Source organism: Plasmodium coatneyi, chromosome 7 (assembly GCF_001680005.1).
Source record: "Plasmodium coatneyi strain Hackeri chromosome 7, complete sequence".
In the NCBI taxonomy this organism is placed as follows: Eukaryota; Apicomplexa; class Aconoidasida; order Haemosporida; family Plasmodiidae; genus Plasmodium; species Plasmodium coatneyi.
In genome coordinates this window covers 1,684,638-1,706,252 of record NC_033562.1, presented here as the reverse complement: position 1 = coordinate 1,706,252, position 21,615 = coordinate 1,684,638, and the positions used below count along the sequence as shown (strand labels likewise).

The window sequence follows — 21,615 nt, the reverse complement described above, 5'->3', positions numbered from 1 at the left end:
ATTCTTCATACAACACATAATTCCGTACTACATTAACATACTGAGGGCGCCTATTCTGACCATTATATTATAATTCCCATGCTTCCTTCAGCTCTTATATACACAAAATTGTAACACCCCCAGGAGGAAAATTTTCACATTAATTACTTATTTTATGTTTCAATAATATAATAAAGGAAGGTGATTCAAATTCTTTAACACACATATGTAGTTTAGTTCACCTACATGTAATATTCCTCCCCTTTCCTTTCTTCCGGATATGTGTAAGCTATAAAACGAATCCTCCCTCCTTCATTATATACATTCTGCGCTAACTGAGATCCCCCTAATCCTCCTCTACTGCACATTGCACTTCTTATATACTAATGTGCTTCATTTTACCCTTCTCCCCTACTTCTTCATTCGATGAGTGCACACAAATAAGTAAGTTTTCACTTACATGGAATATATGTGCACATATATATTATGTATACTATTTGGAACACATTCTACTCCATCCCCTAAATACATATAACACACCGGAAATAAGTTTATCCTCTTTCCCTTCCTCTCACCAGTATACCACATATAACGCACTTATATAAAACGAGAACACGTCCCCTCAACCTTCAGAATCCTCTCTATCCTAGACAAACCTCGAACAAGCTAATGAATCATTCCCTTATCTCTCTTATTAAAAATTTTAGAAAATACATACTCCTAATACTACGCTCATGACTTTATAAAGGCTGTTTATAGGGATTTTAATTTCCGGAGGGCTCACGCTAAAGGTTTTAGGGTTTATTATTTTAAGGTTCATTGGCTTAGGGTTCAGGGCTTTGGGTTCAGGGCTTAGGGATTAGGTTTTAGGGGTCACGGCTTAGGGATATGGGTTTAGGGTTAAGGGTTAGGGTTCAGGGTTAGAGTTCAAAATTTGGGTGTAGAGATTATATGTTCAGGATTTATTGGTTCAGGGTTCTGTGTTGAGGGTCCATTGTTCAGGGTTTAGGTTTTAGTGTATAGCGTTTAGGGTTTAGGGTCTAGGCTTAGCGTGTGGAAGTAGGAATTGTGGTATAATGTTCACGGGTTTATGGTATGCGAGTATGGGTGTCGGTTTTAGGTTTGATGGTGTATCGTCTGCTGTTTGGAGGAGAAAGGTATTTTTAAAAGGAAAAACTCCTCGCAAACGGGCGAAACGGAGACTGGGGAAAGCGTACAAGGGGGAAAGGAACAGGTCAAGGCGTGAACAGGACGAAGGGGCCAACCGAAAAAGGGCCAACAGAACAAGGGGCAGCTTGACAGGGGAAAAGAACCTGACTAAGGGGAAGGAAATTGGACAAAGGGGACAACCGGACAAGCGGGACAATCCGGACAGGGGGACCATCCGGACAGGGGGACCATCCGGACAGGGGGACCATCCGGACAGGGGGACAAACCAGACAAGGGGGACAGTAACCGAACAACCGGGGTCCAAAGCGACAGGGGGTGAACTGGACAATGGGGGGAAGGAACCGAAGAAGGGAAATGTGGAGTGGGGACATACGAATGATAAGATGGAGGGGGTTGTTGGTTGGTTGCTAGGGTGGTGAAAGGTAGGTTGTTAGGATGGTAGGTGGGTTGTTAGGTGGTCCGGTGGTAGGTGTGTTGTTAGGTGGAAGGAAAGGTTGTTAGGGTTGTTGGTGGAAGAAGGGTGGTGTTAGGTGGTAGGTTGTGGAAGGAAAGGTTGTGTTAGAGGTGGAAGGAAGGTGGTATTAGGGGTGGAAGGAAGGTGGTATTAGGGGTGTTAAGGGTGGAAGGTGGTTGGTGTGTTGTTAGGGTGGTGGTAGTTTGAAGAAAGGTTGTTAGGTGATAGGGTGGTGGTAGTTTGAAGAAAGGCTGTTAGGTGATAGGGTGGTGGTAATTTGAATAAAGGTTGTTAGGTGATAGGGTGGTGGTAATTTGAAGAAAGGTTGTTAGGTGATAGGGTGGTGGTAATTTGAAGAAAGGTTGTTAGGTGATAGGGAGGAAGGAAGATCACTTCCTTTAGGGAGGTGTACAGCGGAAGGGTGTATAAAAAAAAAAAAAAACAACAAAAAAAAAAAGTTCAAGGAAGGATGAATGTTATGGGAAGTGTGCAGAGGAGTGCACCTGAGAGGAGTGTTAGGGTGGAAGGAGAAGTTTGCCGATTTTTTTTTTTTTAAAGAAGAAAAAAGAAAAAAAAAGAAAAGAACAAAAAAAAAAGAAAAAAAAAAAGAAAAAAAGAAAATAAAAAACAAGGAAAAGAAAAAAAGAAAAGAAAAAGAAGGGGAGGTGTTGCTATGGTAGTGTGTAGGGGGGCGAAGTTTTTAGGGATAGGGGTAAGGTTCTGTTATGTGTGGAAGAAGGAAGTATGCTTAGAGGAAATATGCAGAGGGGTGCAGTTCTTAGGGGTGGGAGTAAGGTTCTTAGGGTGAAGGGATGAAGGAAAGTTTGTTAGAGGGTGCAAGGAAGTATGTTGGGGGAAGTGTGCAGAGGGGTGCAGTTGTGGGTGTTAGGGTGGTAGAATGAAGGTTTTTAGGTGTGATAAGAAGGAAGGTCACTTACTTTAAGGAGAAAGAGGAACAAAATAAAAAAAAAAAAAAAATTGAAGGCAGGAAGGTGTGCAGCGGGGTGCAGATTTGGGTGTTAGCGGTGGAAGGAAGGGGTGTTATATGGTTCAAAGTTGCTAGAATGATGGGGCGTAAGGATGTAAAGGTAGGGTGTAAGTGGTGTCAGAGTGAAGGATTTTAGGGGTGTTAGAAAGATGTTGTTAGGATTGAAGGAAAGAACGTTACTTCCTTTGGGGACGGGTACACCCGAAGGTTGTATAAAAAAAAAGAATAAAAAAAAAAAAAAAAAAGTTTAGGCAAGAAAAAGAAGTTTAAAGAAAAGGCGTATAGAAGGAAGGTTTAAGGAATAAAAGAAGAAAAGGTGTAAAGAAGGAAGATTTAAAAAGAAAAAATTTTTAAGGAATAAAAAAAGAAGGAAGGTTTAAGGGAGTAAAAGAAGGAAGGTTTAAGGTGTAAAGAAGGAAGGTTTATGGGAGTATAGTAGTAAGAATAGTTTAAGGAAGAAGAAGTTTTAAGGTGTAAAGAAAAAGAAGTTTAAAGAAAAAGTGTAAAGAAGGAAGGTTTATGGTGTAAAGGTAGGAAGATTTAAGGTGTAAAGAAGGAAGGTTTAAAGTGTAAAGTAGTAAGGTGTAAGGAAGGGAAGTTTAAGGTAGAAAAGAAGAAGAAAACGTGTAAGGATGGAAGGTGTAAAAAAGGAAGGTTTTAAGGTGTAAAGAAAGTAAGGTTTTAAGTTGCAAAGAAAGAAGTTTTAAAGTGTAGAGAAAGGAGTTTTAAAGTGTAAAGAAAAGGAAGGTTGTTAGGTGGTGGGCTGGAAGGAAGAATGAATGTATGTGTACATTCTGTTGTACACACATGTAGATACTAGTGAAATACTATTTTCCATTTAGTAAGTAACGATTCCATTCATTGAATAAATAGTGTTGTTAAAAAAAAAAAAATAAAATGGCTCCGCCGAAGACGAGTGAATATGAACAAGACCATACAAAGGTAGAGAAGGAAGCGGGGGATGATGGTGCTGGTAATGTTCCACATAGTTCGCCTCGTACACGTCGTGCACGTAGTGCGGAACCTGGACCAAACAATAAAACTTTCAATGGTTTTAAAAGTCGGGAGGAGTATGTATTTACTCTCAGTCCAAAGCAACCCGAAATGATAATAACTCGTGTTTCAAGTAACGGGTATGGTTTCGATATATATATGTGTATATATAGGTATTATATATGTATGTATATATATATATATACTCTAAGAAGTAGTGGATGTACGACAAAAAAAAAAAAAAAAGTATCTTCTTTCTCTCACTCTCTCTATGTTTTTTTTCACCAATCCTTTCTGTAGGTCAATCGGACATGATGATGCTGTAATTATAACATCCGGTAAAAATGCAGTTCTTCTGGGCACTGAAGATATGCCGAATCAAGTGACTCCAACGTCAACAACAACAGGCCCTGCAGGTCCAAGAACAGCAGCAGAAAAGGGTCAACCATATACTTCACTAGGACCGAATGTACATGTGGGCCTTATGAAAGACCCATTTACTGATTTCTTAGTAAAATGGATAAATAGAAGAAACATTTATTCGCAGGCAGATTATGTAATATTTATATTATTAAAGAGAGAGAGAAGGGAAATTAGAATAAGTTGTATTACGCCAACCTTATAATGTACGGTGTGCCGGAATATGCTTGAGTTTAATTTATGACAGTATAATTCCTTTTACCTCTATAACCACAGGAGAAAATATGGAAAGATATAGAAGGAATATGGAATGAATTAATAGTGGAGTTGCACGGTAATGAGGATGAAATTATAAAAGGAATGTGCGAGAAGGATCAAGAGACGGACAAACCCATTACAGCAGGGAAAAGACCATTGTGTAAAGCCTTATTGAAAACATTCCTCTATATGGATGGAAAGGGTGTGAGAGATGGGACGGTCGAAGAAATGGTAATAGAGAAAGAATTATCATTTATGAGATGTATAGTAGGGGCTGCGGGTATGATAAAATTATTTGGGGATCATTGTAATTTTGGGGAAATGAAGGAGTATGCACACAGAGCAGCAAGGGGAATGGTGGCAGGATTCGGAGTTCAGGATAATAGTCAAATATGCGCATGGATGAATTTTGATGAATTAACAATAGGATCACAGTTCATTGGGAAAACAATAGCAGAATGGAGTGAAAGAGACAGAAGTAAAGTTGCTGATCATGTAAATTTAGAGAATCAGAGGAGCTGGTGCTGGGGAATGCCAGGATGGGGGAAAGGGGGGAAAGAAGTAAAGAAGCAAGGAGGAGGGGAAGTTCCAGATTGGTTGCAGAAAGATAAGGTAGAGAAGGTAAGGGAGACTATAGAGGATAGGAATCTCCCAGGGAAGGAAGATGTGAATGAAGTATTAAAAGAAATAAAAGAAAATGAAAAGAGAGGGGAAGATTTCTTAGCAAAGCAGTCGTGGGACTCCTTGGGGACATTATTTAAAAGGAAAATGCATGAAAAGCAACAGGACAGTACAGCTCAGGGTGGAAGTCCAGCCATTCATAGCAGGAGTGACCAAACTATAGAGGAAAATATTCCACTCCAACCCCAAGCACCCCCCGTTACCCCAGAATCCCCCTACACGACGGAAGAGAGTGAAGGAGGCGGAGAAGGAGGGGAAGGGGGGGAGCCTACTTCAGATGAAAAGAAGGAGACAGAAAGTAAAATAGAACTTCAGGAAGAGGTTGTCCCAGATCCTGAAGAAAAGAAACTACCAGTACCTATACCAGAAGCACCACAGCCAGCAGAACCGGAAGACACTGATCAAACAGGAAAATCAGGTAAGGATATAACACCTTCTACAGAAACTTCCAAAGTTGTAGATTGTGATAGTGCGGAGTTGAAGGGTGGTGAGAACACAGCGCTTAAGTGCTTCCCACCTCTTGGTGGTGGTGAAGATCTGGCGATATCCCCCGTCCTTCCACCAACTACCTAACAACCTCCCTTCCCTTCCTTCCACCAACCACCATAAGAACCTGCACTTCCTTCCACCAACCACCCTAAGAACCTGCATTTCCTCTCATCTTGCGCAAGAAGTGCGTGCACCTAGGAAGCGTTCACTTACAACACCTTAGGGTCTTACTATCGCACTGAACTATATGGAAACAACACATCCACCTTTCCATTTTCTTCCTTTCACTCACTACTTCAGGTCCTCCTCCTGTTCCCGCAGCACTAGCTGCTCCTGCCGAGCTTAGTAACAAGATGGACCACCCTAATCTTACTTCATACCTCCCTCTTGCTCCTGCCGTGCTTGGTATTTCTGCTATGAGCTACTTGCTATGGAAGGTAAAAGAAATAAAAAAGGAAAAAAAAGAAAAGAAAAAAAAGGGAGAGTTCCGGGTTTAAGCCCCCAGATTCAGGGTTACGGGTTTAGGATTCCGCGTTTAAGGTTCCTAGTTTCAGGATGTAAGGTCGACAATGTGGCCTGCTACTTAATTGTTTAGGGGAGGAAAGAACGAAAGAAAAAAAAAAAATTCATATTAGAAGAAAAGAAAAAGGAAAGAAAAATAATAATGAATTAAGGTGAATGAATCAGTGCAGGGTTATTTGTAGGATTTCGTATTTTAGGGTGTGTTTGTGTAGAATTTAGCATTTTAGGAGTGTGTATGTGTAGGATTTCACATTTTAGGGTGTGTATGTGTAGGATTGCATATTTTAGTGTTGTGTATGTACGATTTCGCATTTTAGGGGTGTATGTGTGTAGGATTTCGTATTTTAGGGGTGTATGTGTAGGATTTCAGATTTTAGGGTGTTTGAAGTAGTAATTATTGTTCCGTGTGAGCAATCATTTCAAACGCCTATTAAGGAAACATTTCCTCTTCCTTTTTTTTTTTTTTTTGTAGTACTTTGGAATGCTTCGTAAGACAAGAGAACGTTACAGAAGGGCTCCTAAAGCACTTGGTCCAACTGTAGAAGAACAACTCCTTGCTCATGTGTACGAAGGTGGTCCACGTGAATATTACATTGTAAAGGAACGCAAACCTCGTTCTACGCCTAAAAGAAGCAGCAAAAAACGTGATGGTTGTCGCCGTGCCGGTCGTCGTAGTGTACTTCGCCGCATGATTATTGATATCCATTTAGAAGTCTTAGACGAATGTCAAAAAGGGGACATACATTCGAGGAATGAAGACTTTTTTGAATTTTTGGTTCAAGAATTTATGGGAAGCGAATTTATAAAGGAGGAGGACTTTGTTCCTAAGGAACATGTTCCAAGTTCAGGTTCATATTGCGGGTTTAGGGAAGGATGACTTTGTTCCTAAGGAAGATATTCCTAGGGAGGGTGTTCCCAAGGAGCAGGTTCCAAGTTCCGATTCTTGGTTTAGGGGGAAGGCCTTTGTTCCTAAGGAACATGTTCTAAGTTCAGGGTTCCGGGTTTTAGAGTGTAGTAAATACTTGTTCTTTTTTTTGTATTGTGTGTTAAATTGTTTGCACGTTCATTGAGTAATCAATATAAGTGGAAGAATAAAATTTTTTTTTTTCACTTTATTTTAATTTGTTTTGGATAATTTCTTCTTTTGTTGAAGAATTAAAAAAAATGCCTATTCATTCTGTTATAAAATTTTTTAGCTTCATAAATTTTTTTTTAATTTTTTTTTTCGTGCATAAATATTTTTCCGAAAATGTCAGGACTTTTTTCCGCGTGCGCGTTGGGCGTATTGTTTCCTTATGTGCTTATTCAAACACACAAATGGAAGGAAAGAAAGAAAGAAAGAAAGAAAGAAAGAAAAAAAAAAAAGAAGGAAGAAAGAAAGAAAGAAAGAAAGAAAGAAAAAAAAAAAGAAGGAAGGAAGGAAGGAAGGAAAGAAGGAAAAAAATGAGGAAAGAAGGAAAAAAATGAGGAAAGAAGGAAAAAAATGAGGAAAGAAGGAAAAAAATGAGGAAAGAAGGAAAAAAATGAGGAAAGAAGGAAAAAAATGAGGAAAGAAGGAAAAAAATGAGGAAAGAAGGAAAAAAATGAGGAAAGAAGGAATAAGAAGGAATAAGGAATAAGAAGGAAAAAAGGAAAGAAGGAATAAAAAGAAAAGAAGGAATAAGAAGAAAAGAAGGAAAGGGAAGGAAAGGGAAGGAAAGAAGGAATAAGAAGGAATAAGAAGGAAAAGAAGGAAAGAATGCTAATTTTTCCTTCTTACATTTGTATGGACCTGGCGCTCACTTATTTATGTGATCACGCAGGGAAGGAATCATTCCCCTTCCTTTTTTCCATCCAGGTGTTACACAACGACGGTGTATTAAATACGATGTGTTACATTACATGTTCTGATAACCTACCATCCCGCGACTCCCCGCATTATTATTTGTTCTTCCGCGTGTAGACGGTCTCGTGTGTGCAGCAGAGCTTACTGTTCCATCTATTGTGGCGTCACATGTTGTTGAAGTGTCCGCTGTTGAATATTCTGTTAAAGTGTCTTCCGTGGACGAATCAAATATGCGTCCAGATGATCTTCTTCTTCTATTGCTTCTTCCGCTCCTTCCATTTCCAGAAGCGTGGTTACCAAACCAAGAAGACCATGGCTTATACTAAAAGGGAAGAAAAGTTGTTAGGGTAGTGGTTGGTGCAAGGAAGGTTGTGTTAGGGGTAGTAGGTGGAAGGAAGGTTATTAGCGTGGTTGGTGGTAGGGTGGATGGAAGGTTGTTAGGGGAGTAAGGAGGAAGGAAAGTGTCTATCGAAGGAAAGGATGGTCTAAGGAAGGAATGTCTAAGGAGGGTCTAAAGAAGGAAAGGGCTGCAAGGATGAAGGAAGGAAAGGAATGTCTAAGGAAGTAAGGAAGGAGGACCCATGGAAGGAAGGAGTGTCTAAGGGAGGAGGAAGGAAAGGAATGTCTAAGGAAGTAAGGAAGGAGGATCCATGGAAGGAAGGAGTGTCTAAGGGAGGAGGAAGGAAAGGAATGTCTAAGGAAGTAAGGAAGGAGGACCCATGGAAGGAAGGAGTGTCTAAGGGAGGAGGAAGGAAAGGAATGGATTAAGGAAGGAAGGAGGTTGAAGGAAGGGGGTAAAAAGGAGGGGGTTGAAGGGGATTACAGGAAAGGGGTTGAAGGAAGGGGGTTGAAGGAAGGGGGTTGAAGGAAGGAGGTTGATTGAAGGGGATTGCAGGAAAGGGGTTGAAGGAAGGGGGTTGAAGGAAGGGGGGTCTAAGGAGGGAAGGATGTAGGGTATGAGGAAGGGAAGGGAATGATCTAAAGAGGGAAGGAACGGTCTAAGGAAAGGAAGGAGGGAGTCTAAGGGGTGTATATTAGTTATACTGTTAATAATTTAGTTCTTATTTTTTTAATTTGGTACTATCACTTTACTTACTTTATATAGAAGGAAAGGGAAAGCGGTCATTGCTAATGTGCCGAGTATAGAGGAGGTGGTTGCTGTGGTGGTAGCGGAACGAACAGCTTCGTCTAGTTTGGAAGCTGCTGCTTGTAGTTTTTGCTGGTTCTCATCTCTTAGTTGCTGCATCTGACGCGTATATTCACTAGCTTTCTCTTCTTTGGCTTGTGAATCACATTCTTCTTTTAAGTACTTTAGCGCATCACAAAATACATAGTACTTGCTATTGTAGTCGGAACAATATTGATCATCATTAATGTCTTTTTTCCCCGCACAGTCCCCCTCCATAGCCTTACATGCTAAGTTAACTTTATTTAAATAATCCGACCACTTTACTTTACAGTGGATCTTATCCTCTAGTATCTCTTTTCTCACAGTACTATAATCGTAGGAATAATCGAATACGGCTTTTCTGTTAAGGAAGATGTCCCCGCTAATACTTTTATACTTAACTGTACACCCCTGATTCTTGTATATATCATTTAGTACTGAACCAACCGATGATAGGAGGCCATTGAATGAGTTACCTATACCACTTTTGAATAATTGGTCCCCAATCCAGTAATATAAAAAATGACAGCGCCTACTATTGAGCGGATCTTCACTCTTCTTATATAATTCACACACATAGCGCACTGTTTTCACAATTTTATTACCATAACTTCTCATACTACGTTCTAAATTCTGAAGGCCCCATATTTTTCCCCCGCAATTATCATCACATGTTCCTGTGTACCCTTCAAATACGTCATAAAATTGTTTATGCGAAGGTAACTCCTTTAAAAGTGGTTCCTAGAAATATAATTAATAATATATATATTATTATATTCTTTATTTTCCATATTTCACACTACACATCATATCATGTATATATAAAAAAGTATTATGTGTATAATATTCAAATGGCTCTCCTTTTAAATTAAGGAAGTAATAAAGCGTCTTACCTCAGCCATCTCTTTTTTATATGTGTACTTTTCTTCTTCTGTTGTATATATGTAATGAACTTCTACTTCAAAAGTTTGTTCTCACACAATTATGTAATAGCGGAGTATACGTATATGCAAAAATTTTTGTTCCTTCTTATGATTGATGAATATTCAAAATTTTTCATTCTTTCTTCTTCAATAATAATATGTGTTTCTTAATTTTCAAGTGGTGATAACACATTATATGCATGTATCAGAATCATTACATATGTATCACTAATAGTACAATATAAATAATAAATGTGTTAAGGAATTGAAAAATAAATGAAGAAAGGAATGATTAAACATTTTATATACTTCTTTAATTTATTTATTATATTATTGGACTATAGGTGATTATTATGAACGTTATTTTATTATTATTTACATGTTTCCATTATTGTTGTTTACATGGGAGCGCAATATCTCCTATTGCGAAAATTTTCATTATATATTATTGGTGTAAGTTTTATTGTTGTGTATTTGAAGGGAGAAAGCGGAAGATGGTTAGGAGTGGAAGGGAGGTTGTATTGTTCATTTAGAAAAAATATTTGTTAATGTACATGTATATATTGTATAGTATAGTGTATAGTTCATATCTATATATGGAGAGGGAGCATTCTTCTCTTTTTTCTCCCTTCTTTTTTTTTTTCTCCTCTTTTGGAATGTACACATTTTGCACTTTCATGCGCACGTTTAAATTCACATATATTTACATTCATTATTACATTCAATATTACATTCACATATTTACTATTCACATATTTACATTCAATATTACATTAATATATATACATTCACATATTTACACATTCACATATTTACACATTCACATATTTACACATTCACATATTTACACATTCACATATTTACACATTCACATATTTACACATTCACAGATTTATTATTCACATAGTTTACTATACACATATATTTACACTATTCACATTTTTACATTCACATAGTTTACTATTCACATATATTTACATTCAATATGTATTCAATATGTATTAGTATATTGTGGAAGTAGCACAACCCCTTTTTTTTTTTTTTTTTTTTTTTTTTTCTTCTTCCTGTTTTTTTTTTGTTCAGTGTGATATTAGTGTGGTGCGGTGTATTATTATTAGAGTGTGTGGTGTTGTTGTTAGTGTGGTGTGTTGTTCTTAGTGTGGTGTGTTGTTCTTAGTGTGGTGTGTTGTTCTTAGTGTGGTGTGGTGTTGTTAGTGTGGTGTGGCGTATTATAATTAGTGTGGTGTGGTGGTATTATTATTAGAGTGTCGTGGTGGTGGTATTATTATTAGAGTGTGTCGTTGTGTATTATTAGTAGAGTGTTGAGGTGTGGTATTATTATTAGAGTGGTGTTGGTGTGGTATTATTATTAGAGTGGTGTTGGTGTGGTATTAGGGGGATGGGAATTATATATCATGTACATTTAATGAAGAGGGACATTGCATGTTATTAAAAAAATGAAGGTTACTTTGAAGACTTCTTATAGTGCGCATGGTTTTTTTTAATACTATTTATAAATCAAAAAAAAAGGGGGGGAGTAAAGCATTACACATTCAACGGTGCATGCGACCATAGCCAATGTTACTTCGTCCCTGTTGATTTTGTTGTTGTTTATTATTTGCTCTTCTTCTGTTGGATGATGGAATATCAGTATATAAAATGGAAGCATCCGTTGTTGTTGAATCTGCTGTAGAAACAGTTGTTGAATATATTGTCGATTCCATTGATGAATAATCTGCTCCTGAATATTCTGTTAACGTGTCTTCTGTTAGAGTATCAAAGTTACGCGTGACAATCCTTCTTCTACGTTCAGAAGATTTTCCTTTTCTCGTCCATAAGAAAGAAATATACTAAAAGAAAGAAGGGGGGGTACAAGTGTGTATTATAAATATAACACACTTCAGCATCCATTTCCTATAAAAGGAATGCTAGTCACTTATACATTGCATACAAGAATAATATTCGTACATTAATCCATTTATATATTCCCAATACATAGTGATAATCATTCTTACTTTATAAAAAAAAAATGTGATTAAGGGAGTTGCTATTCCAAGGAAGGTATAAGAAGGAATATCGGTGATACCCCCAGGGGCATCTTCACTCCTTGAGGATAATGCATCTCCCTGAGGTGTGGGACTATCTTCCCGTGCACACTTCATTACTTTTATTAGATTACTTTCTAAACTAGAATTTCCACCCTGCCCTGAATTTCCAAAGAAGTCCTGAAATTTCGGACACCAGTGACAGGTCCCGACAGAATTCTTGTATTCTTTACGTACCTTCATATAGGACGACCATACATCCCATAGGTATTTTAAATATTCTTTAGGGCACCGTCCTTTTTTTCCTATTTCTTCATTTATAACGCCCTCATTCTTTCTGTAATCGAACAATTTTTTCTGTCCTGCAAATAATTTTTTATCCTTCGTTGCATACAAAAGTAACTGAGGACTCCCTTCATCCAATTTTTTAATTTCCTTCCCACATTCCTCCATAGCATCCCCGAATTTTGTTATACCCAAATCCCCTAATAATATTTCACCCATCCAATAATAGAAATATTCATACCATTCATTCTTTCCTTCCTGATTACCCGTCATTTGCTCTATATAATATAATGCACTAATAATTTTATCCTGGACATCATCACTAGCACCATGATCACTCAATTTATTCTTCACTTCAGTGAATTTATCTTTGTTCTCCGATTTTTGTGCTTCTTCATTTAACTTATTGTACCTTCCTGTGGAAGGTAATTCTTGTGGATAGTGTTCCTATAAATACAGTTCGTGCAGAAAATGTATAGAATGTCTTCATGTATTCCTCTTTCTTGAATTTACTACAATATTTATAGAGAACTTTGTGCGAATACTTATTAACTATCAATCCTAAATAGAAAGGAGCTAGTTGTCATTCTTCTCTCTTACGTCTGCCATTGCTAGTGAACATCCTTCGCGTATAATATGTTCATTTTAGCATATTCTTCCAATATATATTCATAAATTTTGGAATATATTTGTAAGAATTCCGTTCGCACCATAGTGATTATGGATTGATGTTAAATTTTTATTTTTGCGAATAATATGCATTGTTTAATTCATACAGCATGATAACATATATATATATATGTATGAAATTACCCATACATATAATTCAAGCCAGAAATGTAGGAAGGAAATGTATTAAAATTATATAATGGATAGAAGAGAAAAATTGAAACTTCCCCACGTATATTTCCTATCCATTGGCATTATTGGAATTATATTTATTTTATTCCAAAGTATTACTACAATTATTATTTAGAGGTTCCTGTCAGTATGTATAAAGGGGGAGAGCGGCGGAATGTTTTTTTTTTTTTTTTTTTTTTTAAGGAGGTATTTATTATTAGAAGGAGTTGTTGTTAGGAGTTGTTAGCATGTGCCATATTATATGCAGTTAATAATGTAAAAAAGGTTTCCCCCCTTTTCCCTTCCTTCCCCTTCCCTTTCCTCTATATGTATGTGTACATACCTACACGCTACATATCTAAATAGTAAGATGTTCATTAAATTTTTTTTTTTTTGGTACAAGGTCTTTACAATTTTTTATTTTCATAAAATACTTCTTCCTTATTTTTTTTTTCATTTTTTTCCTTCTTAAATATGTAAACACTTTTTTTTTCCGAAGAGCCATAAGCACTTTCTTTCCTTCTTTTTTTTTTTTTTTTTAATTGTTTTTTTTTACTCTTTATTATTTGACTAAAGTGTTCACGTTACTATGTGTTTGATATAAGTTTAAAAAAAAGAAAAAAAAATTTTTTTTTCTTCCTCCACTTCGCTTCATTTTATTTTGTTGATTGGATGGGGAAAAAGTTCTTTTTTTTTGTACTGAAGGATCCAAAATATGTTCATTTAATTCTTTCGACAAGTTCCTATCTTTATAATTTTTTTTCCTTTTTTCCTTTTTCTTTAAAATACACAAAAATTCTCCTAAATAATGTGAACATTCTGTTCCCCCTTCTTTTTTTCCGAAATTCCTTCGTTTGGGAGAGTATATTCCTTTCTTTTATTTCTTTCCCCCTCTTCCAAATGCAGAGAGTTATTCAAAAACATACAAATAGAGGTAGAAAGATAAAAAATAAAATATAAAGAGAATAGAAGGGAAAAACTGTCCTTCTGTTGTTTCCACACTGTGTATAGAAACCGTATGCGTGGTGGTCATTTATTGCTCCTTCCGTAGGGAGGACATTACATTACACAATGTGTGTTAAATGTTTTGATAACCAATATTTCTATTATGTCCGTTTCTGTTGTTGTTACTTTGCCTCTTTTGTACCTTCCCCTGCCTATTATTTGTTCCTGCTGCTCCTCTTCTGCTGTTGGTAGTGGTAGATGATGATGATGATGTTGTAGTTGTAGTGTATAAAGAAGAATTGTCTTCTGTTAAATTGGATGACGAACCCAATGAAGTTGAATCGTACTCTGTAGAAGAAGTTTCTGTTAAGGTGTTGTCGTCGTCAAAGTGGTGACGCCCAGTGGAACTTCTTTTTACCCTGTTTCTACTGTTACTGTTGGTGTTCCTGTTCCTGCCTCCGTTGTTTTTCCAAAAATTGTTACTTATCCAGTCAGGTAGAAGGTTGTACTAAAAATAAAAGGAAAGAAAAAAAAAGCAAGTGGAAAGGGTGATATAGACATGCATTATATATATATATATATATATATATATATATATATGTATATATATGTATATATACCTATATACATATGTACATATATATGTATATACGATACTATGGTGGGTATATACTATGGTGTATAGTACTCTATAATGGTTGTTGTACTTTGTACCTTATACAAAAAAAAGGCAGCCGCTGGTAATCCTAGTATAGACAATGTGGAAGAAACAGTACCAGCGGTAACATGGTTCCCTGAGGTGGGCGTAGAACCAGCTATTCCCCCTGCAGCATGTGCTGCAGGTTCCTCCACTTGTGGTTTAGATACTAAATCACATATTAGTATGTCCAACTTATTTTCCTTACAGTAATTTTCATCTCCGTCCTTTGCTGCATTAAACGGGCCACAATATGAAGCACTATTTGTTTTCCCATCCTCTGTTGCGCAGTATGTACTTACAGCAGAACATGCTGATTTAATGGCCGTTAGGTGATCATGATATTTTTTATCACAAGTCTTTGTACCACCAACACCACCAACACCACCAACACCATCACTACCACCACTCCCTAACTGTGATTGTAGGGTTAAATAGTCCTGTTTGTAGTCGAAATGTGTTTTTACTTGGGGGAAAATATCTTCCTTAATATTTTCGTTTATATTTTTACACCCCTTTCCATCAAGAACATTTTTGAATTCATCGTAGACTGTTTTCATAACATTCAAGGGTGATGGAACATTCAATTTGTTAATTAATAGATCCAATAACCAATAATAAAAAAATTGACAATATGTATCATAGGGTTTGTTTCCTCCCATGGTAGTTGCATAGCAGTATGTATTTACAATTTGTTCCGCATATTGTTCATAACCGCTGTACGTGTTTAATACACTCCTTATATTAGCTTTTGCATCACCCGACGATGTACAGAATGCGCTGTATGTATTCCATCCTGTGTTATATTCACGATATGTTTTTTTTGAAGGTAATTCGGCCAAATGACCTTCCTACAAAAATGGAATTGAGATAAGGAAGAAGTGGAACATGTACATTTGTGTAGAAATGGAATGTTGTTAATGTATAACTCCACTTTTGAACTTATTGTACCATAGACAATGTATTATATGCACACACACATATTATTGGAATTATTCACTTTGAAGAGAATAATAACCGTCAGTTCTGCTGCTGCGGGTTTTGCCATTATTTATAGATATTTCTCGTTATAATAGGTTTCTACTAAGAAGTGCTTATACATGTAGAATAAATATATGAGAACTCCTCTGCTCCCACATATTCTGTATAAATATATATATGTGCAGGCAACTTTTCTCCTCTTTGCGCATTCGCACGTTCTTCAGGGGAAACATTATGCACAAAGATATGTGTGAAATGTCTACTCTTATGTATAATATACTCTGTTCAATTTTCGAATGACCTCAGCATAATGTATATATGTGTATCGAATTGTTATATGTATATATAATTACAGTGAAAAATATGTGCACAAAAAATGAACAGGAAATTGCGAAATAGAAAGGAATGTGAAGGACTAAGCCCTTCCTACACAACATATTTTATTAGTTTATTTGTTTACTACTGTGTTATATGATAACTGTTTATTTGTGGAGCGTTGCTATTTCTTTATTATTATTAACAGCATACCCAGCTCCTTTTTATTAGGAATATAGGAGGGTGGGCGTAAATTCCTTTTTTGGGGGGCAAAAAATTGAGTGAGCACGTGGTTATTTTGCGTTTCATTGTTATTTTAAAAGGGAGATGGTTATTAAGGAGAACTGTTAAAATATTGCTAAAAGATTGTGAATGGATTGATCACATGTATACAGTGTAGTTCATCTGAATAGAGCATTCCTTTCCATTTTTCTTTAAGTATGTGAATTTTAACCATATTTTATACTTCCTATAAATTTGTGTATGTGTATGTGGGAAAGAAAGGTTAAAATACAGAAAAATATATATTAATTATATAGGTGGGAAGAAAAAAATATATGCCCACCCCTATATTAATGCTCTGTCGTACAACCTACTCCTTTTCCTTTTATTACCGTTTAGTAATAACAATTCCATTTTATTCTTTTCCCCCCTTTTTCTGTTCTTTCCCTTTAAAATTCGGTGCGTATATTTTAAGTAACTCACCTATGTTGGATGTGCATGCTCCCACAGATGAGCTACCTTTACTACTTTCCCCCTTATTTTTCATTTTATACGATATTTTAAAAGTTATATTGCACCACACCACACACACCCCATCTTTCTTTTTCCTTTGTATAAAATGATTATTCACTTTTTTCCTTTTTGCTTTTACAAAAGTTTTTATTTTTGTGTAATTTTTCTATCTTTCTTTATAAATATGAGAGCACTTTTTCAAAAATGTCCGTACCTTGTTCCTCCTTTTCTTTTTTCGTGCTCTTCTATGTGTACATTTCCCATTTAGTTATATATGCAAATGAAAAACAAACAGAAGGAAGGAAATATGAAGAAAAGAAAGGAAGAAAAGAGAAGTGTGGAAAAAGGAAATAAAAGGAACAAATGAAAAAAAATAAAAAAAATTGGTAGAAAAAAAATGTCATTTATGCTTCCTTTCTCTTACACACACTGTTTATAAAATTTGTGTTTATTTATGTCCCTAAAGGGAGTGAATATTACGTGGCATGATATTTTATATTGGTTCTTTGTTGCCTCTGCGGTCGTTGCTGTTGTTCTGTCTTATGCCTTCCACTTGTGGGTGGTGGACGAAGGAAGGAACATATTACATTGCACGGTAGTGTATGTTTTTTCTATTATTGCTGTTCCTATTATTTGTTCGTCTTCTGGTGCTGCTGGTGATAGATGATGATGATGGTGGTGCATTATATTCTATGGAACTTGCAGTTGTAGAAACGTCCGTTGTTGTTGAATATAGTGTGGAGACATCGTCGCCGTTCGTTAATGTGTTTGTGAATATTTCTACATTGCGCCTCCCCTTGGGTGTCCTTTTCCTTCTGCTTCTATTTCCTCCAGCACTATTTCCAAAGAGGATGTTACTTACCCCATCGAATAATGAAGTGTACTGAAGGGAAGTAAGGAAGGAAAGTGTGTTAGGGTGGAAGGTGGGAAGGATTTGTATGATATAGTACAGTTCATTTTCTTTTTTCTTTTAATTAAAGACAAGTATTAATAAATACTGTTACTATTTATATTTTAAAATGTGTTAATAGTGGTAATTATACTTTGTAAACAAGATATACGATTGTGGGTAGTCCCAATAGTGCAGCGGCAGAAGGGATAACACTAGCGGAAGTGATGTGAGTTCCAGTGGAAGGGGTTGTGCTACTTTCCTGAAGTGTGGAGGCAGCTTCTACCCTTTTGAACACTTCACATCCTCCTTCGGATGATCCTTCCCCTTGGCAGTATGTTTCATAGGTAGTCTTGAATTTGGTACAATATGTATTAGTGGTGGCATCACCACCACTACTACCACCTGCCGCCAACCACCTACGACATTGTTCCTTCACAGCAGAATCAGAAGGAATTTTAGGGGGAGTTTTTCCTCCATGCTCTTGCTGATATTGACTGTCACAAGCATCATAATAACTCTTCAATTTTGTCTGTTCTGGTTTATAGTCTTGGTTTAATTCGAATTTTGTTTTTTCTTTAAGGAAGACACTTTTGTCCTTATGAGTGTGCTGTTCCAGGGGGTTACATTTACATTCATTATGAATTTTTTCTAATGCAGCGTATACATCGCGTATGGCATCCGAGAACTCCCCACTTTTATCATTCTTATGTACTAAATCTCCTAACCAATAATAAAAAAAATAACAGGGTGTAGTATCAGATGGGGCCCCGTTCCCCATTACTTTAATTATAAGTTTCCAGGCACCTGAAATTTGTTTCAGGTACCCTCTGAGACTAGAATAATCAGTTAATTTTTTCTCTGATGGAGTGATGAACTCATCGTCCTGTGTATCTGTATCGAATGCACCCTGACCAAGCATATCATAGATCCAACCTGAATATAAAACAGGTGTTTGTACACCTGTTCCACTCGGTCCCATCTGTAGGTGTGGAATTACAACATGGAATGTTAGTTTTTATTTTACTCCTTTTTTTTTTTTTTTTTTCACTAAGTTTTGCATAGATAATTATATGTGCGAAGCAGTTGTATATTCATTCTGAATGGAAGGAGAATGGAATGTGTGTAGTACTTCAAGCCCGATCACCATGGTTCAATTGTACATTTCTATGTATATATATATATTCCTCTTTTTATAATGAATTTATATTTAAAATGTGCTTCCTATTTATATATATTCATGCAGAATGTACATTATTTGTATTGTACATTAATTCTTTGTTCAGATACTCTTTTCCTTATATACATTCACACACTTCTGTTACTGTGTATATATATATAACAACACAATTTCATTTAATGAACATTTTCAACATGCACCACTTATTAACGCATGTTCTATAATTATTAATGAATTATTCAAAGTTATAAACTACCACAATATATTTTTCCAATGGATGCAAAGCACTCTCTTCCACTTTTGTATGTACACATTTATCAATATTCTATGGGGGAAACGTAGATCCCATGGAATGAAATGAAAAGAAGTGTAGGTTGAAGATTTACATGCATTTGCATATAGCAAAGAAGGGAAGGGAACGGAATGTAATTTCCCCCGTCATATTTTCTATAGAATACTCTTTTCTGTTTATGATGAATTCGTAGAAATACTTTTCTCTTTGCTCTTTTCTCCTTCTTTTGAGCAGGAGGAAGGAAAATTTTTGAGTGGGAGAAAAAATTTTTCATCGAATGTTGTGCACTTTTTTTGTTTTTTCTCATTTGTTTTCCATGCTCAAATTGATGTTATTATTTAAAAGGGAGGATGGTTGTTATTAAAATATTGTTAACGTACATATATTGTACACTTTATATATGTGCATAGAACACATTTCTCTCCTCCTCTTCCGTTGAATGATGCGTACATTTATTTATTCAATATTTATTGAAATACCTCAAATTTATTGGAGCTAATGTAACCATGCACATGACACATGAAACATGGAAGAAGGAATGGAATGGAAGGGAGAAAAAAGCGATTTTTTTTTTTTTTTTTAACTGATTTATATTCACTCTTGTATCTGAAGACTTATGAAAGAAACAAAATAGAAACAATACAAGAACAAAAAAATTTTTTGGAGTGCAAATATGCAAACACATGTACATATGCATAACATTTCATTTATAATTTTTTTTAATGCTTAAACTGTATTTATAATTTTTTTAAGTACTCAAAATATTTGAGCATAATTTGGTGCTCCTTCTCTTTCATTTCACACCGTTAGAAGAAGAGGCGACATATAATTGAAGGGGGCGACAATATATAATGAGAGAAAAAAAGTGCTCATTATTTTTTATTATCTATCTTTCTATATAGAAAAAAAAAGAATACGAACCACTACAACTACTTCTGAAATAGTAGAATTATGCGCTAAAATGAACTACATTTTTTGCCATTATTTTGAATTAATATATATTTTTATATATGTATGTATTATTATACATTCTAATTCTTTCTTCATTTTAAAATATATATATGTAACACACACCCAAAAAAGAAGGAAGCATACAAAAAAAGAACAGCAGCAGGCATGACACAAAATGTGTGCGTGCGTTGTGTTCATTAAATACGTTGATAACTAATATTGTTCCTGTTTCCTTCTCTTCTTCCATTATTTGTTCTCCTTCCTCTGGTGGGTGGTTGTGTCCCACCATATACTGTAGATCCATCTGTCAAATCTGCTATTGTTGAATACACTGTCGAGACGTCTGTAGAATGGTTCGTCAATGTTTCAAAGTCGCTTTCAATTGTTCTCTTTCTCCTTCTAATGTTGCTTACACTGCTGTTATTGTTTCTTCCTCCTCCAAAGTAGTTACTTATCCAGGAAGGTAGGAGACCGTACTACGAAGGGGAAGAAAAAAAGGTGGGGGGGAGCATGTACACATATATACAATATATATATGAAGGTATATGTTATATATATATTTATGTAGGTCTACATATATGTATTTATATATATATTTACATATATTCCATCCACATCTTTCAAATACACAGTGGTAATAATTATGTTAATTATACTTTATATAAAAGGAAAACAGCGATTGTAGGAAGGCCTACTGTGGCGACCAATGCAGAAGGAACTGCAATGGAAGCAGTACCAGTTCCTTCGACAGCGGAGTCCGCTGTGCGTGTAATTGCTTTTCTCTGGTCTGTTAGTATACAATTCAGTTGTAAAACCTTCTCACTTTTGTAACCTTCATATTTCTTAGTGAATGCATTATACCATTCTCTCATAGTCCCCTCTTTACATTTGTCATTTAGTATTTTATAGGCTCCCTCTATACCCCTTAAATGTGAATAATACTGTTGAGCACACTTTTTCTTCTCTCCGTTTCCTAATTGTGTCCTTATCGTATTTTCGTCTTTTTTATAGTCGAATACTGTTTTCAATGCTTCAAAAACTTCTCTACTGTTAGACGTATACAGGACTTTACACTTCTGCCCTTTGTCCTCACGTTCCATTTTATTATATAAAATATTCATAGCTGATCCAAACATAGAATCTGCCAATCCCTTAGGCAATATATCCCCTAGCCAATAATAAAAATAATCACACCATCCTTCCTTTTCACGCGTACTATCTTGCATTCCATATATATAGCAGAATGCCTTTATAATTTTTTTAACAACAGAATCATTATTCTTAATATACCTCTTTAATTTATCCTTTAATTCACTCCAGCACCGCGTATCTCCACCATTTTCGGACTTGTCATTTAACTCCTTATACTTTTCTCTTGAGGGTAGCGTCCCCAATTCTTCCTCCTACAAAAAAATATAAGCAAAAAAATAGATGTATTTGTGTATATTCATGTATATGTGTGTGTATGTTCGTCGTCTTCCAATGTACAACACTACACAAAAAAATATTGTATGTTTAGTGTATAACTCCCCAATCAGAATACAAATTTACCGTTAATATTGCTGTTCCCGGTGATGCGTCTGGCGCCAT

At 35.9% G+C, this 21,615-nt stretch overlaps 4 protein-coding genes across 4 annotated transcripts; 1 reads left to right on the top strand and 3 right to left on the bottom strand.

Annotated features, from left to right (window-relative positions):
* Nucleotides 1-3,488: 3,488 nt before the first annotated feature.
* Nucleotides 3,489-6,831, top strand: PCOAH_00019140 (SICA antigen; the record flags this gene model as incomplete). The annotated part of the gene is made up of 5 exons (XM_020058723.1): nt 3,489-3,724; nt 3,885-4,140; nt 4,281-5,361; nt 5,733-5,869; nt 6,427-6,831. The coding sequence occupies 5 exons, from the start codon at nt 3,489-3,491 to the stop codon at nt 6,829-6,831; spliced, it is 2,115 nt and encodes a 704-aa protein (XP_019914019.1).
* A 2,017-nt stretch (nt 6,832-8,848) lies between these two features.
* PCOAH_00019130 (KIR-like protein) lies at nt 8,849-9,565 on the bottom strand (the record flags this gene model as incomplete). The annotated part of the gene is made up of 1 exon (XM_020058722.1): nt 8,849-9,565. One exon carries the CDS (start codon nt 9,563-9,565, stop codon nt 8,849-8,851), a length of 717 nt encoding a protein of 238 aa, XP_019914083.1.
* A 4,553-nt stretch (nt 9,566-14,118) lies between these two features.
* On the bottom strand, nt 14,119-15,730 carry PCOAH_00019120 (KIR protein; the record flags this gene model as incomplete). Its single annotated transcript, XM_020058721.1, has 3 exons — nt 14,119-14,493; nt 14,700-15,533; nt 15,683-15,730. 3 exons carry the CDS (start codon nt 15,728-15,730, stop codon nt 14,119-14,121), a joined length of 1,257 nt encoding a protein of 418 aa, XP_019914191.1.
* A 4,492-nt stretch (nt 15,731-20,222) lies between these two features.
* PCOAH_00019110 (KIR protein) lies at nt 20,223-21,615 on the bottom strand (the record flags this gene model as incomplete). Its single annotated transcript, XM_020058720.1, has 3 exons — nt 20,223-20,501; nt 20,682-21,428; nt 21,577-21,615. The coding sequence occupies 3 exons, from the start codon at nt 21,613-21,615 to the stop codon at nt 20,223-20,225; spliced, it is 1,065 nt and encodes a 354-aa protein (XP_019914250.1).